The 19,473-nt window shown below is 44.1% G+C and overlaps 1 protein-coding gene across 1 annotated transcript in view; it reads left to right on the top strand.

The window, feature by feature from the left end:
• The window catches only part of LOC308587512 (uncharacterized protein C6orf132 homolog), a 41,412-nt gene extending 25,413 nt beyond the window's left edge, over positions 1-15,999 (top strand). The window contains exons 3-5 of the mRNA XM_081195168.1: positions 5,705-5,780; positions 9,544-12,580; positions 13,666-15,999. Coding sequence (XP_081051294.1) covers positions 5,705-5,780; positions 9,544-12,580; positions 13,666-13,771 — 3,219 coding nt within the window. The 3' untranslated portion in view covers positions 13,772-15,999. The remainder of the gene's footprint in view (positions 1-5,704; positions 5,781-9,543; positions 12,581-13,665) is intronic.
• Positions 16,000-19,473: the final 3,474 nt, after the last annotated feature.

Genomic DNA, 19,473 nt, shown 5'->3' with positions numbered 1-19,473 from the left:
TCCAGATAGAAGGTCCTAGTGTAATAATAGATAACAAAGGAGAAGAGACTAAAGCATGGATGCCAGCGGAATTTTTTTCAGTTCAATGCTATAAACAATCAGTCATAACTAGCACCACTGCATGTCTACTATTTCTGATAGATCTGGTGACTGAACAGCGTTGAGACCTGGGTAGACCTGGCCTCTGAGAAACATGTATTTCAGGTCTATCATCTTTCTTGTTTCTCAACAGTTAGACATGCTATCCATCCATGAGTCTACCTGACATCCGGATGATGCCTTTCCATTCACAGCTGAAACTCAGTTCTCTTCCTCCTTCCCTTCAGCCCTTCCAGCCCTTAATTAATTGTCCAGTTAATACAATCAACTGCACTACATTACCCTTTTTTTAAAAAACCACACCAGAATTTAAAATAATAATAATACTGGATTACACTTCAGGGCTTTTACACACTGCACTTCTCTCTCTTCTCCTTCAAGCAGAATTAGTATAATAACACTGGGTTACTTTGCAAGGCTGGCACAATAATCCACATTCTCTCTGACACAGCTCCACTTTCTGTAATATGGGTAAAATAATCATGGATTTTGAAGTGGTTTGCCCATCGTTGTAAGCCAGAGTTATGCTGGCATGTTATGCTGGCTCCTGCAAAGGAGCTCACACTCACCTAGCTCCTCACCAGGCTAAAAAGCACACGATAGCAGCAACTATGTCAAGAACTGGCTTAGTGGTCCATCTGAACCCAGGATCATCATCAAGGTCTCTCTTCTTTAACAACAACAACCTGCAACCATAAGACAGATCCGTGTGTTTGTGCTTGGTCATGGTTTGGCTAAGCATTGTATGTATCTGTATTGGTAAAATCGTTTTTTTTAAAAAAATGTTTACAAACTCAGTGATGGGAAACCTTTCTCTCTTTTTTACATTTCATTTGGCATGAAATAAGACTTAGATTAGAAATATGGTTCCTTTCCTGCTACCTTCTGCTTTGGGAAGGAACCACAACCTTCCAGTCACAGCTTCTTTTATCATTTTCAGTGCATTATTATTATTAAAATCTACACCTCACCCTTTCCCTCTAAGGAGCTGAAGGTGGCAACATGGTTCTCCTTCTCCCCGTTTTATCCTCACAACAGCCCTGTAAGGTAGGACTTGAATCCTGGTCGCCCAGGCCCTAGTGGCTTATGCTAACCACTACACCACATTGATTCTCTTCAATGAGGAAGCACTTCAACCCATAAGGTGCAAACTAGAGCAAAGGGCTGGCTGATGCTTTACTTCTTAATTTCAGTGGTGCCACACTCACCACACTGAACGTGTGTGTGTGTGTGTGTGTGTGTGTGTGTGTGTGTTTGTGTCTGTGTATTAGCACTGCAGCAGCCAGCATAATAGAGATCATCAGCATCCCGGTATCTGAAGAAGTATGCATGCACACGAAAGCTCATACCAATAACAAACTTAGTTGGCTTCTAAAGTGCTACTGGAAGGAATTTTTTAATTTTGTTTCAACTACGGCAGACCAACACGGCTACCTACCTGTAACTAGCATCCCCATGTTGGTGTAAGATGTTCCGATTTGGTATGTCTGACACTTGCAAACAACTTTACATGAGAATTGACTGACTGAAGCAGGAAGTGTAGTGTTGGTTTTGGGGCGAGAATGGAAGAGGATCAAAGCATCATTGGGCACTTGGTTGAGAGGCACACCTTATACAATCGACTCTGCTAATAGCTCCAGACTCTTCCCAACTTTGAAGCCAGAGGCATTTCAGAGCTGCAGGATTTCCTTAAAGTAGGGAAGTAATGCTTCTCAAGCCCGCTAGTCACTGCAAGCTGAACCCAATCCTGCTATTCGTGTTCCTCTGTCCCTAAAAAATGTATAGCATGGGCCTAAGCAGGTTAGACATGCGGGTGAGACAGGTTCGGAGGTGTGTGCCAAGTGAATCAACTTTGGGCTTAATAATAGTTTCAGCTACATGAATACAGAAATGGTAGGTAGCCTTAAAAAATAATGAAAGACAGAGGGTTGGCTTTGGTCTGTGACAGGCAAATGGGGAATGAGGGCAAAAGCTGAAATTGGTTTGAAAGATTTGTAAGAAGAGATGATTTCATGATAGGGTGGTTCCACAGCAGAGAGCAGGGCAATGGGAATGAGGAATCATGCGCACATTTTCGTAACACCTAAGACATTGAAATTACTAACTTTTTAAAATGATAAAACAAACAAACAAACATTTTCGAGTTTTATTTACAAAACCAGTAAAATTTAAAAATATGCACATTTTCATAGCATGCAATTAACACTGTGAAATTGAGACTACCAGATTAGATTTAAAAACAAAACTTGCCACAATTTATTACTGGCAAATGTTTTCATTCTGCTTCCACATTATTTGCAGGCCTGCATAGGTTAGAAGGAAAGCTTTCCTCAGTTCAAGGTCTTTGGCCACACAGCTATTTCATTGGTTAGTAGGTTGTGGCCACTGCAAGGCAGGATACCATGACATTTGTTCTGGTCTTCATCAACTGGTATAGCTCACTGCTTTACCAAAAAAGAAAGAGAGGGAGGGAGGTTGTCACAATTTATCTGCTCTTTGACGTTCTGGTTTGAGTTGTATAGGGTGGTGTGTGTCTTTGGTTGCAGTCTCCTTGAATGATGAAAACTGCTCAGTGAAAAGCACAGATTTTTGGCTTAATAATTATCAGAGGGTGTATGCATAGCAGAGCAGTTAAAAGCCCTTGAAACGAAGCAGAGCATTTTAATGCCACCAGTAAGAATTCCCATTTCCTCATTATTTGTAAGAACACCCAGTGTTAAAAGAATGCATGAGATGATGTAGAGTAAAAGCATTTTAGTGAAAAGCATCATAAGAGCACTTCTTGTTTTCCTTGAAACAGGTGCATTGCACTTAAGATGTCCAAAAAAAGAGGACAGAACAATACAAAGATTTGCATAGTGTTTACATGTTAATTCATAGGTGCACATTTAGAAATAATTACTATAATTTAAATTCAAATAAAATACACCTCATCATAGAGACATGGTGACCCATGTTCTTGCTGGGGCTTCTGTCTGGGTGCTAAATGTTGATGGGCATCATCAAGACCTCTGCTGCTCTCTCTTCTTAGAGTTCTCGGTCTTTCAACAGGACTTTGATCAGACAGTCCCTCAAATAGAGAACACCCTCAAATAGAGGCGTTCTGACAGCCTTTCACATAGAGATTGATCTTCTGTAAAGAAGGACACAGGGCTTTTTTCAGCTGGAACTTACCAGGACTCAATTCCAGCACTTCTTAGGTGAGCGCCATTGCCATTATAAGAGAACAAGGGAGGAGTTGGTGGTGCATTCCGGACCTCGTTTTCTAGAAGGACATGTGGCCACCCCATAGAATGCTTCTATCTAGTGGTCCCTCTCTGGTTCACACAAATGACCAGGGAACATGGTAGGATGAAGCAGCAGCTTGTGCAACATGCAAAGGTGGACTTTCTATGATGGGCGCAAGTGTCTCCAAGAGGGAAAGGCGCCTGCATTATCCAGGCACACTTCCGGCGTTTTCAGCTGTGTAACTGTGCTGAACTTGCTGCACTGGAAGCTACATTATGTATGTGTCTTAAAAATAGTGTGGGTGCTTAAAGATTTTCCAAATTATGTTTGCACCTGGGACTGCTTCATTTCTGATATGATGATCTGAGCTGTGCCTATGTAGTAAAATAACAACTCTTGCCTTGATCAACTCATGTTTGCAGACACTGTGGAGTGTGTTGCCCCATGAGTAGTAGTGGGGCAACTATAATACAGGGGTAGGGAACCCATGGTCCTCTAGATGTTGTCATACTGCAGCCCCCATCATCAGTGATTGTTGGCCATTCTGGCTGTGGGTGATGGGAGTGGGAATCCAACAACATCTTCAGGGTCCCAATTCCTGATGTGAATTAAACTGCTGAAGGAATGGTGTTGATGCAGGTTCATTGCACATGGGTGGGGCAGAAACTCAGTGCTACTAAATAAGTCACTGTCCCCAAAAGAAGGAAGCATGACTTCAACTCCCGACACTGACCTCCTTGTAATTTAGATGCATTAGTGTAGGCTCAGAGAGTAGCAGAAGCATTAAATGCCTTTTTTTGTGGAATGATGGCAATAGTGAATCACCAGTGGAGAGGCGAGTTGAGTCCAATTCCATGGGGCTGGATTCCAGCAGAATCCCTTGTTCAGCGTTCTGGGCTGCTAAGACGGCTTTCAGGGAAAGAGCAGAGGAAGGTGGGCGTCCAGTATAGCCCAATATTATCTTGACATTTTCACAAGCATTGCAGACAATCTAGGTGATCAGACTTAGCATCCTGAGCCAAGCCACATCTGCTGTGCAGGAAGGTTCGCCTGACACCTTCATTATATGCCTTTAGGCACCAGGCAGTAATGTTCCACTTTGGTTGGTTGACATTCAATGCCCTTTTAAAATGTGTTGGGACAGGGGTTATTGGGTTGTTTTTGTTTTTATTTTAATTATATATTTTGTGTTTTTATCCTGTGAACTGCCCCAAGACCTGCAGGTATAGGGCAGTAAATTTATTATTATTATTATTAACCATAGTCATAAAGAGCAGAGGGGAAAGCCCAGGCCAACTGCGAACTCTGCTTTGAGCTTTGCAAGGGAGCGGCCTTCAAAGAGGGAACATGGCCAGTGGTGTTTGCACTATCATGAAAACCATTTTGTAAAAGGTCCCCCTTTTGACTTGTGAACAGAGCACATCTGGGAACCAACTTAGCATATTTCAGATCAATACATGAATCTGTTCATTTTGGACTAGTGTTGGAGAACCTGTGGGCCAGATCAGGCTGCCAACCAGGGGTCAGCAAACTTTTTCAGCAGGCAGCTGGTCCACTGTTCCTCAGACCTTGTGAGGGGCCAAACTATATATATTTTTTGGGGGGGAATGAACAAATTCCTATGCCCCACAAATAACCCAGAGATGCATTTTAAATAAAAGCACACATTCTACTCATGTAAAAACATGCTGATTCCCGGACCGTCCGTGAGCCAGATTTAGAAGGCGATTGGGCCGGATCCGGCCCCTAGGCCTTAGTTTGCCTAGCCATGCCTTATAGCACACCAGTCTCAGACCTGAATTTCTTTTTTCTCTGATGGGAAACTTGAAAAGACTTTCTGAGATTAGAGCAGGGGAATTCAAAAGGGTTTGCTCCCAGCTGGGAAACTGGGAGACAGATTGCTTCCTGTACCCATGTGCTGTATGTATGTAGCTGGGCTGAGCATGTGAGCCATATGTATGTCTGCATGAGCATATATGTACTGTGTGCCATGAGTGGGATTCAGCCCTCTGAGGGATGTCTATCCTGCAATGTGGTCCTTTGTTTAGGCACCCCTCCTTCAGGTCCTTTTCTTCAGAATTTTGCCATGTTGCTTAATGCTTAGCAATAAACCAATAAGCAATTTACAAATAGTTGCAGTGCAAAATCAATAAATAACAAATGCCAAATAAATAACGAATTGCCAAAAGCCAGAGAACCATACATCAATGGAATTGACTCTTGTAATGCCAGGAGATGATAGATATAGATAAATAGATTCTGGTTTGCTTTGAAACTGAAGCCTGTTGTTTGCCATGTGCTTAAATCTCTGAATGTTTCTGCCTTCCACCACTTGTTGTTTATGGTCTTTGAAGTCTGTTTTCCCAACTTTTTTCAGAATGCTCAAGAGCCTCATGGAGTAGCTGTGCCAACGCCATCAGTACCAGAAGGCTTTGAGGAAAAACCAGCTCTAGGTAAGATGACAGTTGTTAAGATGACAGTTGTTAAATCAACAACTCCTGCTTTGCACATGTACACAATTCAATTCAGCTTGTCCCAGACCTTTGTACTGATGATCTTTTGACATCACTATTGACTTCCTTGCAACGGCAGGACAATGACACACACTGTGGTACCGCACAGTCATAGGGACACAGAAGCTGGAGTCAGGTGATTGGTCCACCTACCTCAGTTTTCCCAGTAGTGATGTATGGAAGTGAGAGCTGGACCATAAAGAAGGCTGATCGCCAAAGAACTGATGCTTTTGAATTATGGTGCTGGAGGAGGCTCTTGAAAGTCCCATGGACTGCAAGAAGAACAAACCTATCCATTCTGAAGGAAATCAGCCCTGAGTGCTCACTGGAAGGACAGATCCTGAAGCTGAGACTCCAGTACTTTGGCCACCTCATTAGAAGAGAAGACTCCCTGGAAAAGACCCTGATGTTGGGAAAGATTGAGGGCACAAGGAGAAGGGGACGACAGAGGACGAGATGGTTGGACAGTGTTCTCGAAGCTACAAACACGAGTTTGACCAAGCTGCGGGAGGCAGTGGAAGACAGGAGTGCCTGGCGTGCTCTGGTCCATGGGGTTACGAAGAGTCGGACACGACTAAACGACTAAACAACAAACAACCTCAGTGTTATTGTCAACAAAGACTTGCAGTGACTTTGCAGGATTTCAAGCAGGGTTCTCTCTCAGCCCTACCTGGAGATGCTGGGGATTGAACCTGCAAAGCAAATGAGATACCAAAGCAATAATGAGCATTTTAATGTGGCGTCCTGTTATTTTTTATAGCAGGGCATTTTAAATGATCAATTAAAAACAAACCAGAAAGCACTTTACATTTATTTTAAAATATTCACCATTAGTTCAGTAGTTTCTGTTAGAACATGTTCCAGCTTGAGAACATGTCTGAGAACATCTAGAAATCTATGCTGAACCTAAGTCCGACTCAGAGTAGACTCGCTGAAAGCAATGGACTTAAGTTACTCATGATGACTAACTTTCGCCCATTTGTTTCCATAGGCCTACCTGGAGTATCACTTGGTTGGATATCACCCAAAATATTTAGTGTTGCTAACAGGAAGACAGCTTGGCACCAAGTTAAGGGCAGCTATCATAAAGCTGAATCAACCTCTTCAAGAGCACGTTCAGCTAGTTTCTGCAGTCAGGCAGCCATGGCAATTATCAGACATATTTAAAAATATAAAGTTACTTCCCTGTTAATAAGTCAGTCTTGTTTGCTACAGCCGCATATTCACTAGGAAACAGGAAAGTATTTGTCCTGCTTGTTTTGATATCAGCCCAGGAAAAAGCTGCCAGTCTTGCAGGCTCCAGTATCTGTTCCTGCATTGGGAGGAACATTTCCTGGACACCAGCAATGTGGAGTGCTGAATGTAGTTTCACAGAGCAGCTATTAGAAAAAACCATTAGATTCCCATCGAGATTGCTTTGCTGGGTGTTCTAGAAAATCCAAATGTAGCTGGTACAGTGGTAGATGAATGTTTCTGTTAGATCACTACCCAGCCTACACAAATGGTATGTTGGGGGCTGTTTAAACCAGAGCATCGACAGATGTGCCAGTCACCTGTGCCAGTCACCCTAAAATTAAAGCAGCGATGTTTCAAATCGGAAGGTGATCCAGCACCAGCAGCAAAAGAGCTGAGAAGAAGCAGTTTCAGGAGAAAACTGGTCATTCAAATGACTCCTGTGTTTCCATAATGTGTGGTTTTGCTCTGTAGCTCTAAACTAGATGTGACTTGCTCAGTGCATATTTGCATTTACTGTACAGGTTTTTAAAACTGCAGATAGCACTAGCTGGGCAAGGGTTCTCCAAAGCAAACAGCATATTTCGTGGAATGATCTTCCCCAAAACTGCAGCAGGGGACGATAGACTTCAACTCCCTCTTGTCACCTTTTGCAGTCCCAATAATCAGCTCCCACCCCCTACAGCTGATCTTGTTTTCATTTGTAAAAACCTGCTCAATTAGATGTAAATGTCCATTTAATGAACTACATCTTGTTTGGCCCTTGCTCTGCCTCAGCAAAAGAAACAAGGCAGTTATCTAATCATCTGGGAGGTTGCATAGCTCAGTTGGTTACAGTGTGGCGCTGATAACACCATGGCTGCAGGTTTAATCCTCATATGGGGCAGCTGCATATTTCTGCATTGCAAAGGGTTGGGCTAGATGATCCTCAGGGTCCCTTCCAACTCTGTGATTCTATGGTTTTTTGATCCAGATGATTGATCTCTCTCCAATTACCTGCATAGACCTCCTTCGCATGCACAGGAGATTCTGAACCACATGTGAGCACACATGGTTCTCTGGAATGAGACAAGAACTGCTTTGTGGTTGCCATGTTACTGATAAAGTTTCCCTTTTGCATCGCCAACTTGTATCAGTTTCAGAATCTGAAAGAGTTTCTGAAAACTGATAAAAGCTATTTAGTTAGAAAAAACTGTCAGGGACCAAAGCAGTCTTCTCAGTTTCATGGAATTCTAAAACTTATCCAATGCCCTCCATCAGCACAAAAATTTCCACTTGTGTAACAGAACCCAGACCCCTCTCCTCTCCCTGCCCACACACTGCACCGGGGTGCCAACTTGAATAAAATATTGGGGGACCCAGGTAAACCCCAACCCACATAATCAATCACATGGCACAGTGTACACACACCATTTGAATGGGAATGCCCATCAACTTTGTGGGTGCTTGGCAACTTTGTGGGTGCTTATTGTGGAGGCCAAAGCCCCCAGGGCCCCTAGGAGTTGGCTCCTATACCCTGCACCTTCCCCAAATTTGCTCCAAAGGGTTGGGGGGAAGCCCTCCCCCCCTGAGGGGTGGGGGAAGGGAGATCCAGTACGCAATTGCCAATCCTTGTGCTGACAGAATGAACGCTCACTCCTCCGATTGTGGGTGCCCTTTGCAGGACCACGCGCAGCACCCCCCAGCCACGTGAGACTCGCCACCTGGTTGTGCTGGCCCGCCTCCCTGATGTCGCAGTTGTTGGGGGTTCCCACCAAACCCCAGTTCAAATAATCCAATCAGAGGCTTTGATAGAGGTGGGTCCAGCCGAGTGGACTGCGAGTGAGCAGGCTTCACTCTGGTCCACTCAAGGTGAATAAAATGGGGGGCGGACAGAGTGTTTTACTTAGAATGGAAGGATGGAAGGACAGAGCCAGTGTGGTGTAGTGGTTAAGAGCGGTAGTCTCGTAATCTGGGGAACCGGGTTTGCGTCTCCGCTCCTCCACATGCAGCTGCTGGGTGACCTTGGGCCAGTCACACTTCTCTGAAGTCTCTCAGCCCCACTCACCTCACAGAGTGTTTGTTGTGGGGGAGGAAGGGAAAGGAGAATGTGAGCCGCTTTGAGACTCCTTAAAGGGAGTGAAAGGCGGGATATCAAATCCAAATCCAAATCCAAACTATTATGAATGGACTTGTATGATTTTATGTCTGTTTCCTCACTTTTCAGTGAAAGGGTGGCATTTTTAGGGAAGCTTTTAATGTTTAATAGGTTATTGTATTTTAGTGTTTTATTGGAAGACGCCCAGAGTGGCTGGGGAAACCCAGCCAGATGGGCGGGGTTTGTTGGTTTGTTGGTTTGTTTGTTATCCCCGCCTACCCATCTTATTAAAGAGTTTCTTAGCATTGCCTAACAGAAAATGTCTGCCTGCCTTAATGTTGACTAAAATGAGAGGCCACCTTAACACCACTGTATGTGTTGTTTTCTCCCCAGGACTAGCTTCTCAGATCAATGGCAATTACAGAAAGTACAATTCGGTTCTTGATCTGAGGCCCAAGGCATTTGAAGAGAACTACTTGGATGATGAATACATTCCACCACCACCACCTGTTCCCCCTCCTCCACCACCAGCACCAACGGTTGATGTACCACCACCTCCCATGGAAGTTCCACCTCCACCTCCCATGGAAGTTCCACCTCCACCTCCCATGGAAGCTCCACCTCCACCTTCTGTGGAAGCCCCACCCCCACCTCCACCAATGGTGCCTCCACCCCCGCCACCTCTTCCAGGAATGCCAGCGCCCTCTCCTTCATCCCTGGCTCCACCTTCATTCTCATATTCCAATTTGTCTTCCCCCAGTACTCCATCCCCACCCGACTTCATTCCTCCTACTCCTCCGCCTCTGGCTTTTAGGGATGGCAAAGCCCCTCGTATGCCTCCCATTTCACCAGCACTTCACACCCCACCATTCTCCAATGGTGTGTCCAAATGGAAATCTGAGACTGTTCTGAACCTGAGGCAGCCTGAAACCATTTCCCCCAATCCGAATCTTGCTTCTCCAAGCACTCCCACCCATAAGGCGTCACTATTGCCACAATCCAGCCCAGAGCCTCACCTTACCTTTCCGAGGTCATTAAAAGTACCTCCCCCGACTCCCGTGAGAACGTCCTCTATATCCTCAGCAGAAAAAGAATCCAGTCCAAGAGATGAGCAGTTCCCCAAGTTGACTCCTCATGGCCGACCTGCCCTGCCATCTAATTTTACTGTACGAAGTGCAGCCACGGTTCACCCAGAGGCAGAAGTTGCAGGGAAAGCCACCATGGAAAAGCCTTCCATGTTAACCACAGAGGCTGGAAGTTCAAAACGGACATCAGATTCTAATGGTTCCTCTGCCTCCCTGCTGAAGCATGAGGCACCACCAGGCAAAGAAACAGATTCTTCGGACTGGGCGTCCTCTGATGATGAAGACTGGAAGGAACGCAGCAACCTGGACAAGCTAAAGCATGAATTGTCTGCCCTTCTGTCCTCTTCGTGCAGAAAGGAAGACAGGCCACTAGACAGAACTGTATCTCCCAAGACTAAAGCCAACGTTACCAACAGCAACCAAGTTGTTCCAGATGAACCAAAACAAGCTAGGCCTGCCGTGACAAGCCCAAAATCACCAGCGGTTACAGAAAGTGAAAGGAAAGGAATCAGGCCTGCTAATACACCTTCCATAGGCAAAGCATCCCCCAGTGATGCTTCCTCAACACTAGACAACAAATCCACCTCTGTGCAAGCAAACAGTGTTTTGAAATTCAAAGATGAACTGGAAGCTTTGTTGTCACCAACCAAGGACGGGGGGCCACCTTTGGCTTTTGCAAACCTAAGACATACTCCAGAACCAAAGAAGCAAGTTACTCTTCAGTTTGGTGGCAGCCAGACCAATAGTGGCGAGCCCGGGCTTCCAAAACCCACAGCAAGTCCGAATACACCAATGGCAGAAGTGACAGAGAAAGAGCCTAAGATTCCTAGCACCTCTGCTGGCCACTCGGCACCTGACAACACTTGTAAACCCCCAGCCTCTCCTCTGAAACCAAAGAATGAACTCTTGGTTCCATCTGCGCCTTCACCAGCCTCTTCTGGCACGGCCTCACCTCTACTAACTGCATCTCCTAACACGGATTTCTCTCTTTTCCAATACAAGATGCATAGGACGAGGTTCGGTTCCATTGACAGCCTGGCTTCTGGGAGTTCTTCCCAAACGACAGAAGACGGAACCACCAGCACAAATAATAATGAAAACCAAAGAGACTCAGCTGAGCGCAGGCCCTCAGAGACATCCACATCCTCTTGGAAGACAGAGAAAATGAATAGTGAAGTTTTGGTTCACCCTGTTACAGGAGAAAAAGTAGAGAGGGGATCCCCAATGGCTCTCCTCTTAGCTGCACAACAGAGGGCCCAAAGAGGTAGATCTTCTGCCTCTGCCTCCCGACAGAACAGCTATTTGTCAGAGAGGCCCCAGTTCAAGTTATCAGAGAAGTTGCAAAGCAACAGCCAGTCAGAGACTGGGTCACCCACTATTTACTACAGTGACTCCAAGCCCAACTCTGTCACGATTGTACCAAAGTCTCCTCAAAAGGAATCACTTTCAGCCTCCGAAAACAAGCAGCATAATGGAGCAGGTATACCTGACAGCAGCACCTTGGGCTTGTCAGAGGGGCAGAGGGATCAGAAGCCTCAGACATTTTCCAGTGCCTCAGAACAATGTGGGAATGCGCAGAAGGTCAAGGAGATGAATGTCTCCCAGAATCGTCCCTCATCAAACAGGCATGGGACTTCCATGTTAGTTCAAGGCCTCCTAAGTCACAGCAGGCAGGAAGCTCCCTTGCACTCTCTCACAGCACCCCAAAACCATGCCAAAGACAACAACGATGAGGTGGAAGAGGGTTTTGATTATGAGATCATTCCCCCTCCACCCGAGTTCAGCAATGATGCCCAAGTGGTCCCAGACGATTCTTCAAAAGGGGAGGAGAACCACAAAGCCTTTAATATCCCAGGTGGCAACCAGGCCTCAAATAAGCAACTTAATTCCAACCCTTCAAGCTATAACTACAGTAACAGTTATTCCCTGACATCCAAATCAATTCTGGAAAACAGCATGAGGCCCAGTGGATACAGTCACCATTACCCAGGTGGGAGCTACTCCTCTAGCTACCTCAGTTCCTATGACAACAGCCGTCCTCTGATCAAGAAGCGCCTTTATGTGACAGAGACGGATAGGTCGTATAGCCGGCCCACCATGTCTTCTCGCAGCATGAGCACACCCACCTCCTCCTATGGCCACAGTACAATGTCATACAACTCTCAGGCTGCGGAAGGGATGCGCCGGGCCAACTCCACTCACAGGAATGGTCCAAACAGCGCACAAGGGCGAAGGGTGTCCCTGGAATTACCTGGGAAGATGGTGACTTACAGTAATGCTGCCAGTGAAGCCATGTATAAAGGCCAGAACGGAGAGTACACTAGCAACACAGCAGCCGCTGGCAGGTATGTTCTGCTTGCCATAAATGCAGGAATTGTGATGTGATCTGGGAGCTTCAAGGAAAGTGTTGCTGGCAAGGTGTAGGCATACAGGCGACAACTATAAAATCCTCCAGTACGCACTGTCTAGTGTGGGAGTGGGGAAACCTTTTTCAAGCCAGGGGCTTCATTCGCTTGTGGTGGGCAACCTTCCAGGGACTGCCTGCCAGTAGTGGGTGGGGGCAAGGGATATGACTTCTATGTTTGTACTGTTGGCTCCACTCCAGCCGTGCAAAACTTAGAAGGCTCTCCACCCCCGACCTAGTAGATCCAGTCCTTTCCCCCTCTCTAGAGAAGAGTAGGAAATCCCTGACGGGCCATTTTTTATCACATTCTTCTCAGTACCCCACACAAGACGTAACCGACTGTACTTTTGAATAAATAAGGTATACTATCCATTGTTTCAAATTGTAGATTTCAACAGAAGTCTCATAAAGTTCAATGAAAAAAGCAGAAGACCCAGTGGATCAGTTCATTTTATATTCCGTTCATGCATCAGGTCCATACATGTATAAGTGTCTATTCTACCTGTCAGTTCCTAGAGTCCAATAATCCACATGAAGGGTTGTTACAGTTCCACAGAATCCTTTCACAGAGTCTAAGACAAGGACTTCTGGAATATTAGCCTTGTTTCGCCAGCTGACTTATACAGAAGTGCAGTACCACTGCAAGCCCCAGCTCAACTTCTTTTCCGAGCTTGGCGGTGGCAGCACTTGGGGGGGGGGGGCAGGACATTCTGGGATCAAAGTAATTCTGGGATGTCCCAGGAAAATCAGAACTCTTGAAGGGTATGTAGTTACAATACCAGATTTAGGTAAAGAGCAAGGAAAACTGCACATGTGAAGCACTTTTCCTCTTAAAATCAGCATGTCTGTTTGGCAAGGTTATTGACTGCATAGAAAACATTCAAAATATGTTGAGCTGGGGCTGAGCAAAGATCATTTTCTTACTTTCCCACCCCATATTGCTTCTCAGGACTTTGTATTATATTGTATGATTAATTATTTCCATTCATGTGGTGACATTTTTGTTTTTCTCCCTTCCCTCTTCAGATCCTCTCATGGAAATCAACAATATAGTGGAACTGCAAATACATTTACCGTCAGGCCTGGAGCACGACAACCCATTTCTTATTCGTACCAGGGAGGTCTTCGATAAGGCATGTACGAGGAAGCTGTATCGCCTTGCACCAGCTTTGGCCAAGTTATAGGCCTCGTCCTCTCTGCTTTGTTCTGGCTCTTCCTTTGATAGCTGTAAAATGAGGCACAAGAGCCTGTCCTAGACTGAAAGTAGTCCAAGTGTCCGCTTGTAAATAGACTGTTTGTAAGTTATTAGGGACAAGGTAAGAATGAGTTCTAAGGGCTTCTGTGCAAAATGGATAAGGGGGCAAGTTATGCCACATAGTCACTCAGCAACCTTTGCTTAAAGCATTTAAGTAATTAATTACATAGACTTCCTAGTGACTAGTGCCAGCTTGGCCTGTAGAAGATTATATCTAGACTAGCAGTTTATGGAAGAAATTTTCAGCACGATCTTCCTTCTTGAATGTGCATCTGACACTTCGAAGCAGCAAAGAAAGGATGGATGCCTTCATCCTAGTGGGAGGCAAGGAACAGAAGCGGAATCTAGCTGCAGAAAAGGAGAGCAGGAGTCAAGGTTAAGTGGGAGAGTTAAATGGCAGTGGCCCCAATAGGTATGTGGGGCCAAGAATTGAAATTTGAAGAGCCTAGTGGTTGGAAGAAGATGGCATAGTAGCAGGGAAGGGGAAGAAGGGTTTAGAGGGATAAAGCAGAAGAAAGCAAATAGATGAGAAGGACTAAGGTTGCTTACTTTTTCTGGTAGCTGTGGCTTTAACACAGGAATGGAGAACCTGTGGTCCTCCTGGTCATGTTGGACTTCAGTTTCCATCATCTCTTACCATTGTGGCTGAAGTTGATGGGAGTTGGAAGTCAACAACCTCTGGAAGCCCATTAGTTCTTGGCCCCTGCTTTAATAACTCCACAAAAAGAGAAAAATTAAGCTGCTAGGATTTTTTCCCCATCACTGCATCTCCATGTCAGAAAAAGCCAAACTTACCGGATTTCCATTTGTCATGCAAGTACAAAAGACACAGGAACCTTGAGAGAAGTCAGCTAGCCTAGGAGGCGTTGTCAGACCCAGGTTATATTGAATCCATTGGAAATAATTGAGATTGCACCTTCTTCAGACAATTCTACAGGTCAAATTTTAGACTAGGAAGTTTAGTATTTTGTATGACTCACCTCTGGAGACAAGAATGAGACTTCACAGCATTCACTAATACCCATACAATACACATACAGAATATTAAGAGTATTACTGTCACTTTAAAATGCAACTTGTTAATTGAATTTTGGGGAGAGGTTTTAATTAAGAAACTGCACCAGGATAAAATGAGTCGAAATGCCATATTTGCCAGGATGGAGTCTGGAGATCCTGTTTGTCTCCTTAAAAGAACACAGTAACTGTGACCTCTGACCTGTGCCTCCATTGGTCCTTTCACCTTTGCCTTGCCTACTGTGCCTAATCACAGCAAGCAACAGGATATGGGCAGAAGAACAAAATGGGAGGCATAAAAGGCTGTATCTTTCTTCTGCTGTCCTGGAAATTTTTAAGGAGATTGGACCCATCTCCTTCGCAGTCTGAACATCTTACATACAAAGTGACAAAATATGTCAAAGTGGGCACCAAACAGTTTGGTTTTAAGGTGTGTGTGTTTTAACATTATGGGGCATTAAAAACTTTAGGTGCTGGCACCTATAAAAATTAAATCCAAGTTATATATTGATGTATATCAAAGAAGCAATGCAGGTTTAAAGTTCGGCTCTGTAAATGTGAGCCTTGCAGCCTGATCCTTTGAGTAAGTTTTATTGAGTCAATGAGATTTACTTCCAAAAAGCTAAGTATGGGATTGTATTAATCCACTTTGGCTTATTTGCCCATTTATGAGAGCTGTTCATTCTATGTGTTGAATTTGTTGGTCTGGTCTCTGTTTAACGGCTGACAAGTGTCATGCTTTTGTCAGTGATTACGTGATAAACCTGGATAGCTTATTCCTAAATTAGTCCCATGTTGACACGTGCAGCAGCAACGACTTTCAAGACTGCAAAAAACAAAAAACACCCCACCTCGCAAAAAAAATTCTGTGGATTTTGCAAGAAAACTATTACATACCCAATTATTATTATTTATTGAAGTTACATCTCACCCTTCCTCTTGAATAGCTTTTCACACTTGTAGATAATACTGTAAACAATAAAATGTGCAGGATGGCTAACTTAAGACTATTGAATTCTGTGGCTCTATTCAAAGTCTGACTTAGCTGGATACCACTCATATAAATCTTGCTGATTTGGCCTGAAAACAAACACTCTTTCCTGTCTCATTTAGTCTCGGCTCTGGTCCATTTATTTTGTTGTTGTTGATGACATCTGTCTGTCTCGGGAGACAATAGAAGAGTGCTCCTTTGGGAACGAAGACAAACTGTTAGAGAGTTACAGCACCCGCTGTGGCTGTAGAAACCAATGCAGGAGAGACATGTTTTGTTGCAGCTGGGGCAGATGAAGACATCCGGTTGTGCTGCTGCAGATGCACCACTGTATTTCTTCTCTCTGCGCTCCTCCCAGTGGCCATTCCTCCTCTGGTCACTTCAATTTATTTAGGTGGCTGGTATTACTCTGTTCCCTAAGACTGCTTCATACATGCAGTGGCCAAGTACCACACAGGAAAGGGTTCCTGTACCTTTGAGTCCTGTATTTTAAGGGATTTTAGCTTGCCATGTCATGCTGCTACAGTTGCCTTTTTCATGCATTACTGCCCTGCCTCTGGCACTTGTTCTCTGCACATGAACCCATAAGCTTGGATCCAAGCCTAGGTTTTCTTAAAATATGTTAATAGAAGGAACGTTTCCCATCCTGTCCTTCCGCATGGTGTCCTATGCACTCACACATACCCAAATTCTCTCTGGAGGGTTGTTGGGGCCCTCTGAACAATATGGGATGAGTTGTGGGTGGGAAGGAGGGGATGGGAAACTTTATTTCCATGAGCTTCCTTAAGTTAACTTATATCAAGACCCGAACCATTATGTTTAGAAGCTGCAAAGCTCTCTCCATTATGCACACAAGTCCCTCGAGTGTCTTCCAAACATTATAGCCGCCGCCCCAATGTACAGCAGTGTTGGGGAAACGTAACATGAAACAGTCTCAATGCCTTATACTTGCATGCATTGTTTGCCTGTTTTATTGATTTGGAGGCTGCCTTTTCCTGACATGCAATGTTCTAAATTAGTTGCTGCTAAGGGAATATCCATATGAGATAGGGGAACAAGCGACTTGTATTCTCAGCCCTTATCGAGGATTTTTCAATTCATTTCAGATTGCCAACACTGGTAAAAGATCACCCTACTTTCAAAAGTTATAAAGCTGAAACAAGCTCGTGTAGTAGTTTGCCATCATAAGGCAATGTAAAGAACTGTAAAATAGATGTAAAACATGTAGAGAATAAATTGTATTATGGAAAAATAAAGCACTTTGAGACAAGCATAGGGTTGCCATACCTCTGGAATTTCCCAGACATATCTGGAATACTGCAGTTGGCAGCAGTCCAGGCAGAAATCGGCTAAATGTCCGGGGAACACCCCCCAACCCCCCCCCCCAATTCAACAACTTTGCCAAAAAGAGCTCAACAACTTTTCCTTCCAGAATTTCACTGTTTGGAATATGGCAACCCTAGACAAGCGTATTGAATGCACTTTTTAATTTTCCTCCATATGCAGCATCTCTTTAGTTCACTAACAGTGCAATCCTCTACATGTTTACTCAGAAGTAAGTCTTGTGCAAGTTCAGTGGGGCTTGTTCCTAGGGAAGTGTGTATGGAATTGCATCCATACACTTTTCCAGATAATGTGTGGAAATATGTATATGTAAATTTCACGCAATATTCTAATGCCTTAAAATTAAGAATGATTCTCGACTATAGTCACTTAAAAAACAATTTTACAGTAAGTGTGTGTACTTGTAGAAGCCATAGTGTGTTTATTTGCCAAATATTATATGAACAATCATTTTTGATAGTGATAATATTCGATAAAAATGCAATAAATTCCAAACTACTTTTCTGCTCTGAGTAAAACAAGAATGCAAAAGTTACTGTTAGTGGCTATAATCAACAGTGAGTTGTACATGAACGAAGTTCATAGAAACAACTACGCAGAGTACTAAACAAGCTGTAATACTGGCAGCCGTCATATCTATGTTGGATGCATTAATCCATGAAGGTGCATGATTCTGCGCATCATTATGCATGCTTCTTGTGTGATAGTGTGAAAAGAGCACAGCATGATATAGTTCATTGAAGAGCTTTGCACAAAAATGGTGAGCAATACCAATGCAAAATTAATACTCCCAACACTGAATATTTTGCCGCCCCTCCTTCAAATTGTGTCGGTGTTCTATGAACGACAGAACTCAGGATCAAAGCCTGACCGTTCCGTGGCATCCTATTGTTAACAGCACGTGTCATCAGTAAACCCCGTTTTCAGAAGGTCTTCCTCTTAGATAAGACAGCATAGGATTCTAATCCACATATCCATATATCAAACATTTAAGTAGTACTGCCAAAGATTGGTACCCAATGCAACTGCTGTAGCAAAGAATATATTATAGTTATTTTTAAACATTAATGAACACCAAAGGAATCAGTAACTTACCACTTTTAAATTATTGCCAAAGCCTGCAAAGGGCTTCTGGTTTGCAGTACCTAGCATATGAGAAATATTGGAAGCTTCATTTGTGGAAGATCAAATGTAATTTTGACTGCAATTGTGTAACATGTCTGCTCTGACAAAAGTCCTATTGACAAGAGGTGATTTTGAAATTATTGGTTTTCTTTCATGCTGTGAGGCAACAAATTGAAATAAAAAGTTGAACTCCAAAGCTTAATTTTAAAAGTCAAGCTCCAGGGAGAACATCCCTGGAACCAAAGGAGAAATTGGATTTCTTCCAGAATCTGATGTCAGATGCCCCTGGCTCCATTGCTGTGGAATTTTTTTTGTAGTCATGGCCCTTTTCGGTACAGCCAAAAAAATGTTGTACTGGGGATGGTTTGCAGCTGCATTCGGCTCCACCCCCCCGGCTCCTCTTGATGTCCTGGCATTGCACGTATGACCAGCTCCCCCAATCACCCTCGCAAGCTGGCACATCTGGTCTTGGAGTGACTAGGATAAAATATATGGCTCCCGAAGGATCCAACTCCTTCCTAAACAGCCTAACAGCCCTCCAAACCCATAACAAATTTAAGCCAGGACAGGAGATTGTTTCAAATGGGAAGGAAAATACTTTCCTTGGGCAGGGACACTGATAAAGAAAGAGGGAAGATTGCAGGAGCGCTCCGCCAACCTCATTTCCAACCCTGTTTGGACAGGCGCTACTGCCTTTGGTTGCCACCACCCCCTACCATAGGATTGTACAGTAACTGTTCAACTAATAAATAATAATAGAAGCTTGTCTTCAATTGGAACACCCAAAACCAAAGCAATGTATTAAACCAAATTCAGCAAAACTATATCCAGCATTTCACTGCAGGTACTGCTTTGTATGCTGCAACATTACCAAGCCTTTGGATTAGAAGAAAATGCAACATAACCTAGTGGGTTGTTTCTTTTAAGATATGCATGGAATAAGGTGGCTTTTTGTCAATGGGTGTTTTTTTTGCCAGAGCTTATTGGACTCAGACTTTGTGTGCATAAGCTTTGCTTCAAAGAATTTGGCCTACAGCTCTAGCCTGCAGCCCTCCTCGTTTTCATTCCAGAGAGCAGGCAAAAATCTCCACATTATGCAGTGCAA

The sequence above is a fragment of the Podarcis bocagei genome (genome assembly GCF_964188305.1).
Source record: "Podarcis bocagei genome assembly, chromosome: 5".
NCBI classification, from domain to species: Eukaryota; Metazoa; Chordata; class Lepidosauria; order Squamata; family Lacertidae; genus Podarcis; species Podarcis bocagei.
This window is presented reverse-complemented; position numbering and strand designations above follow the sequence as displayed.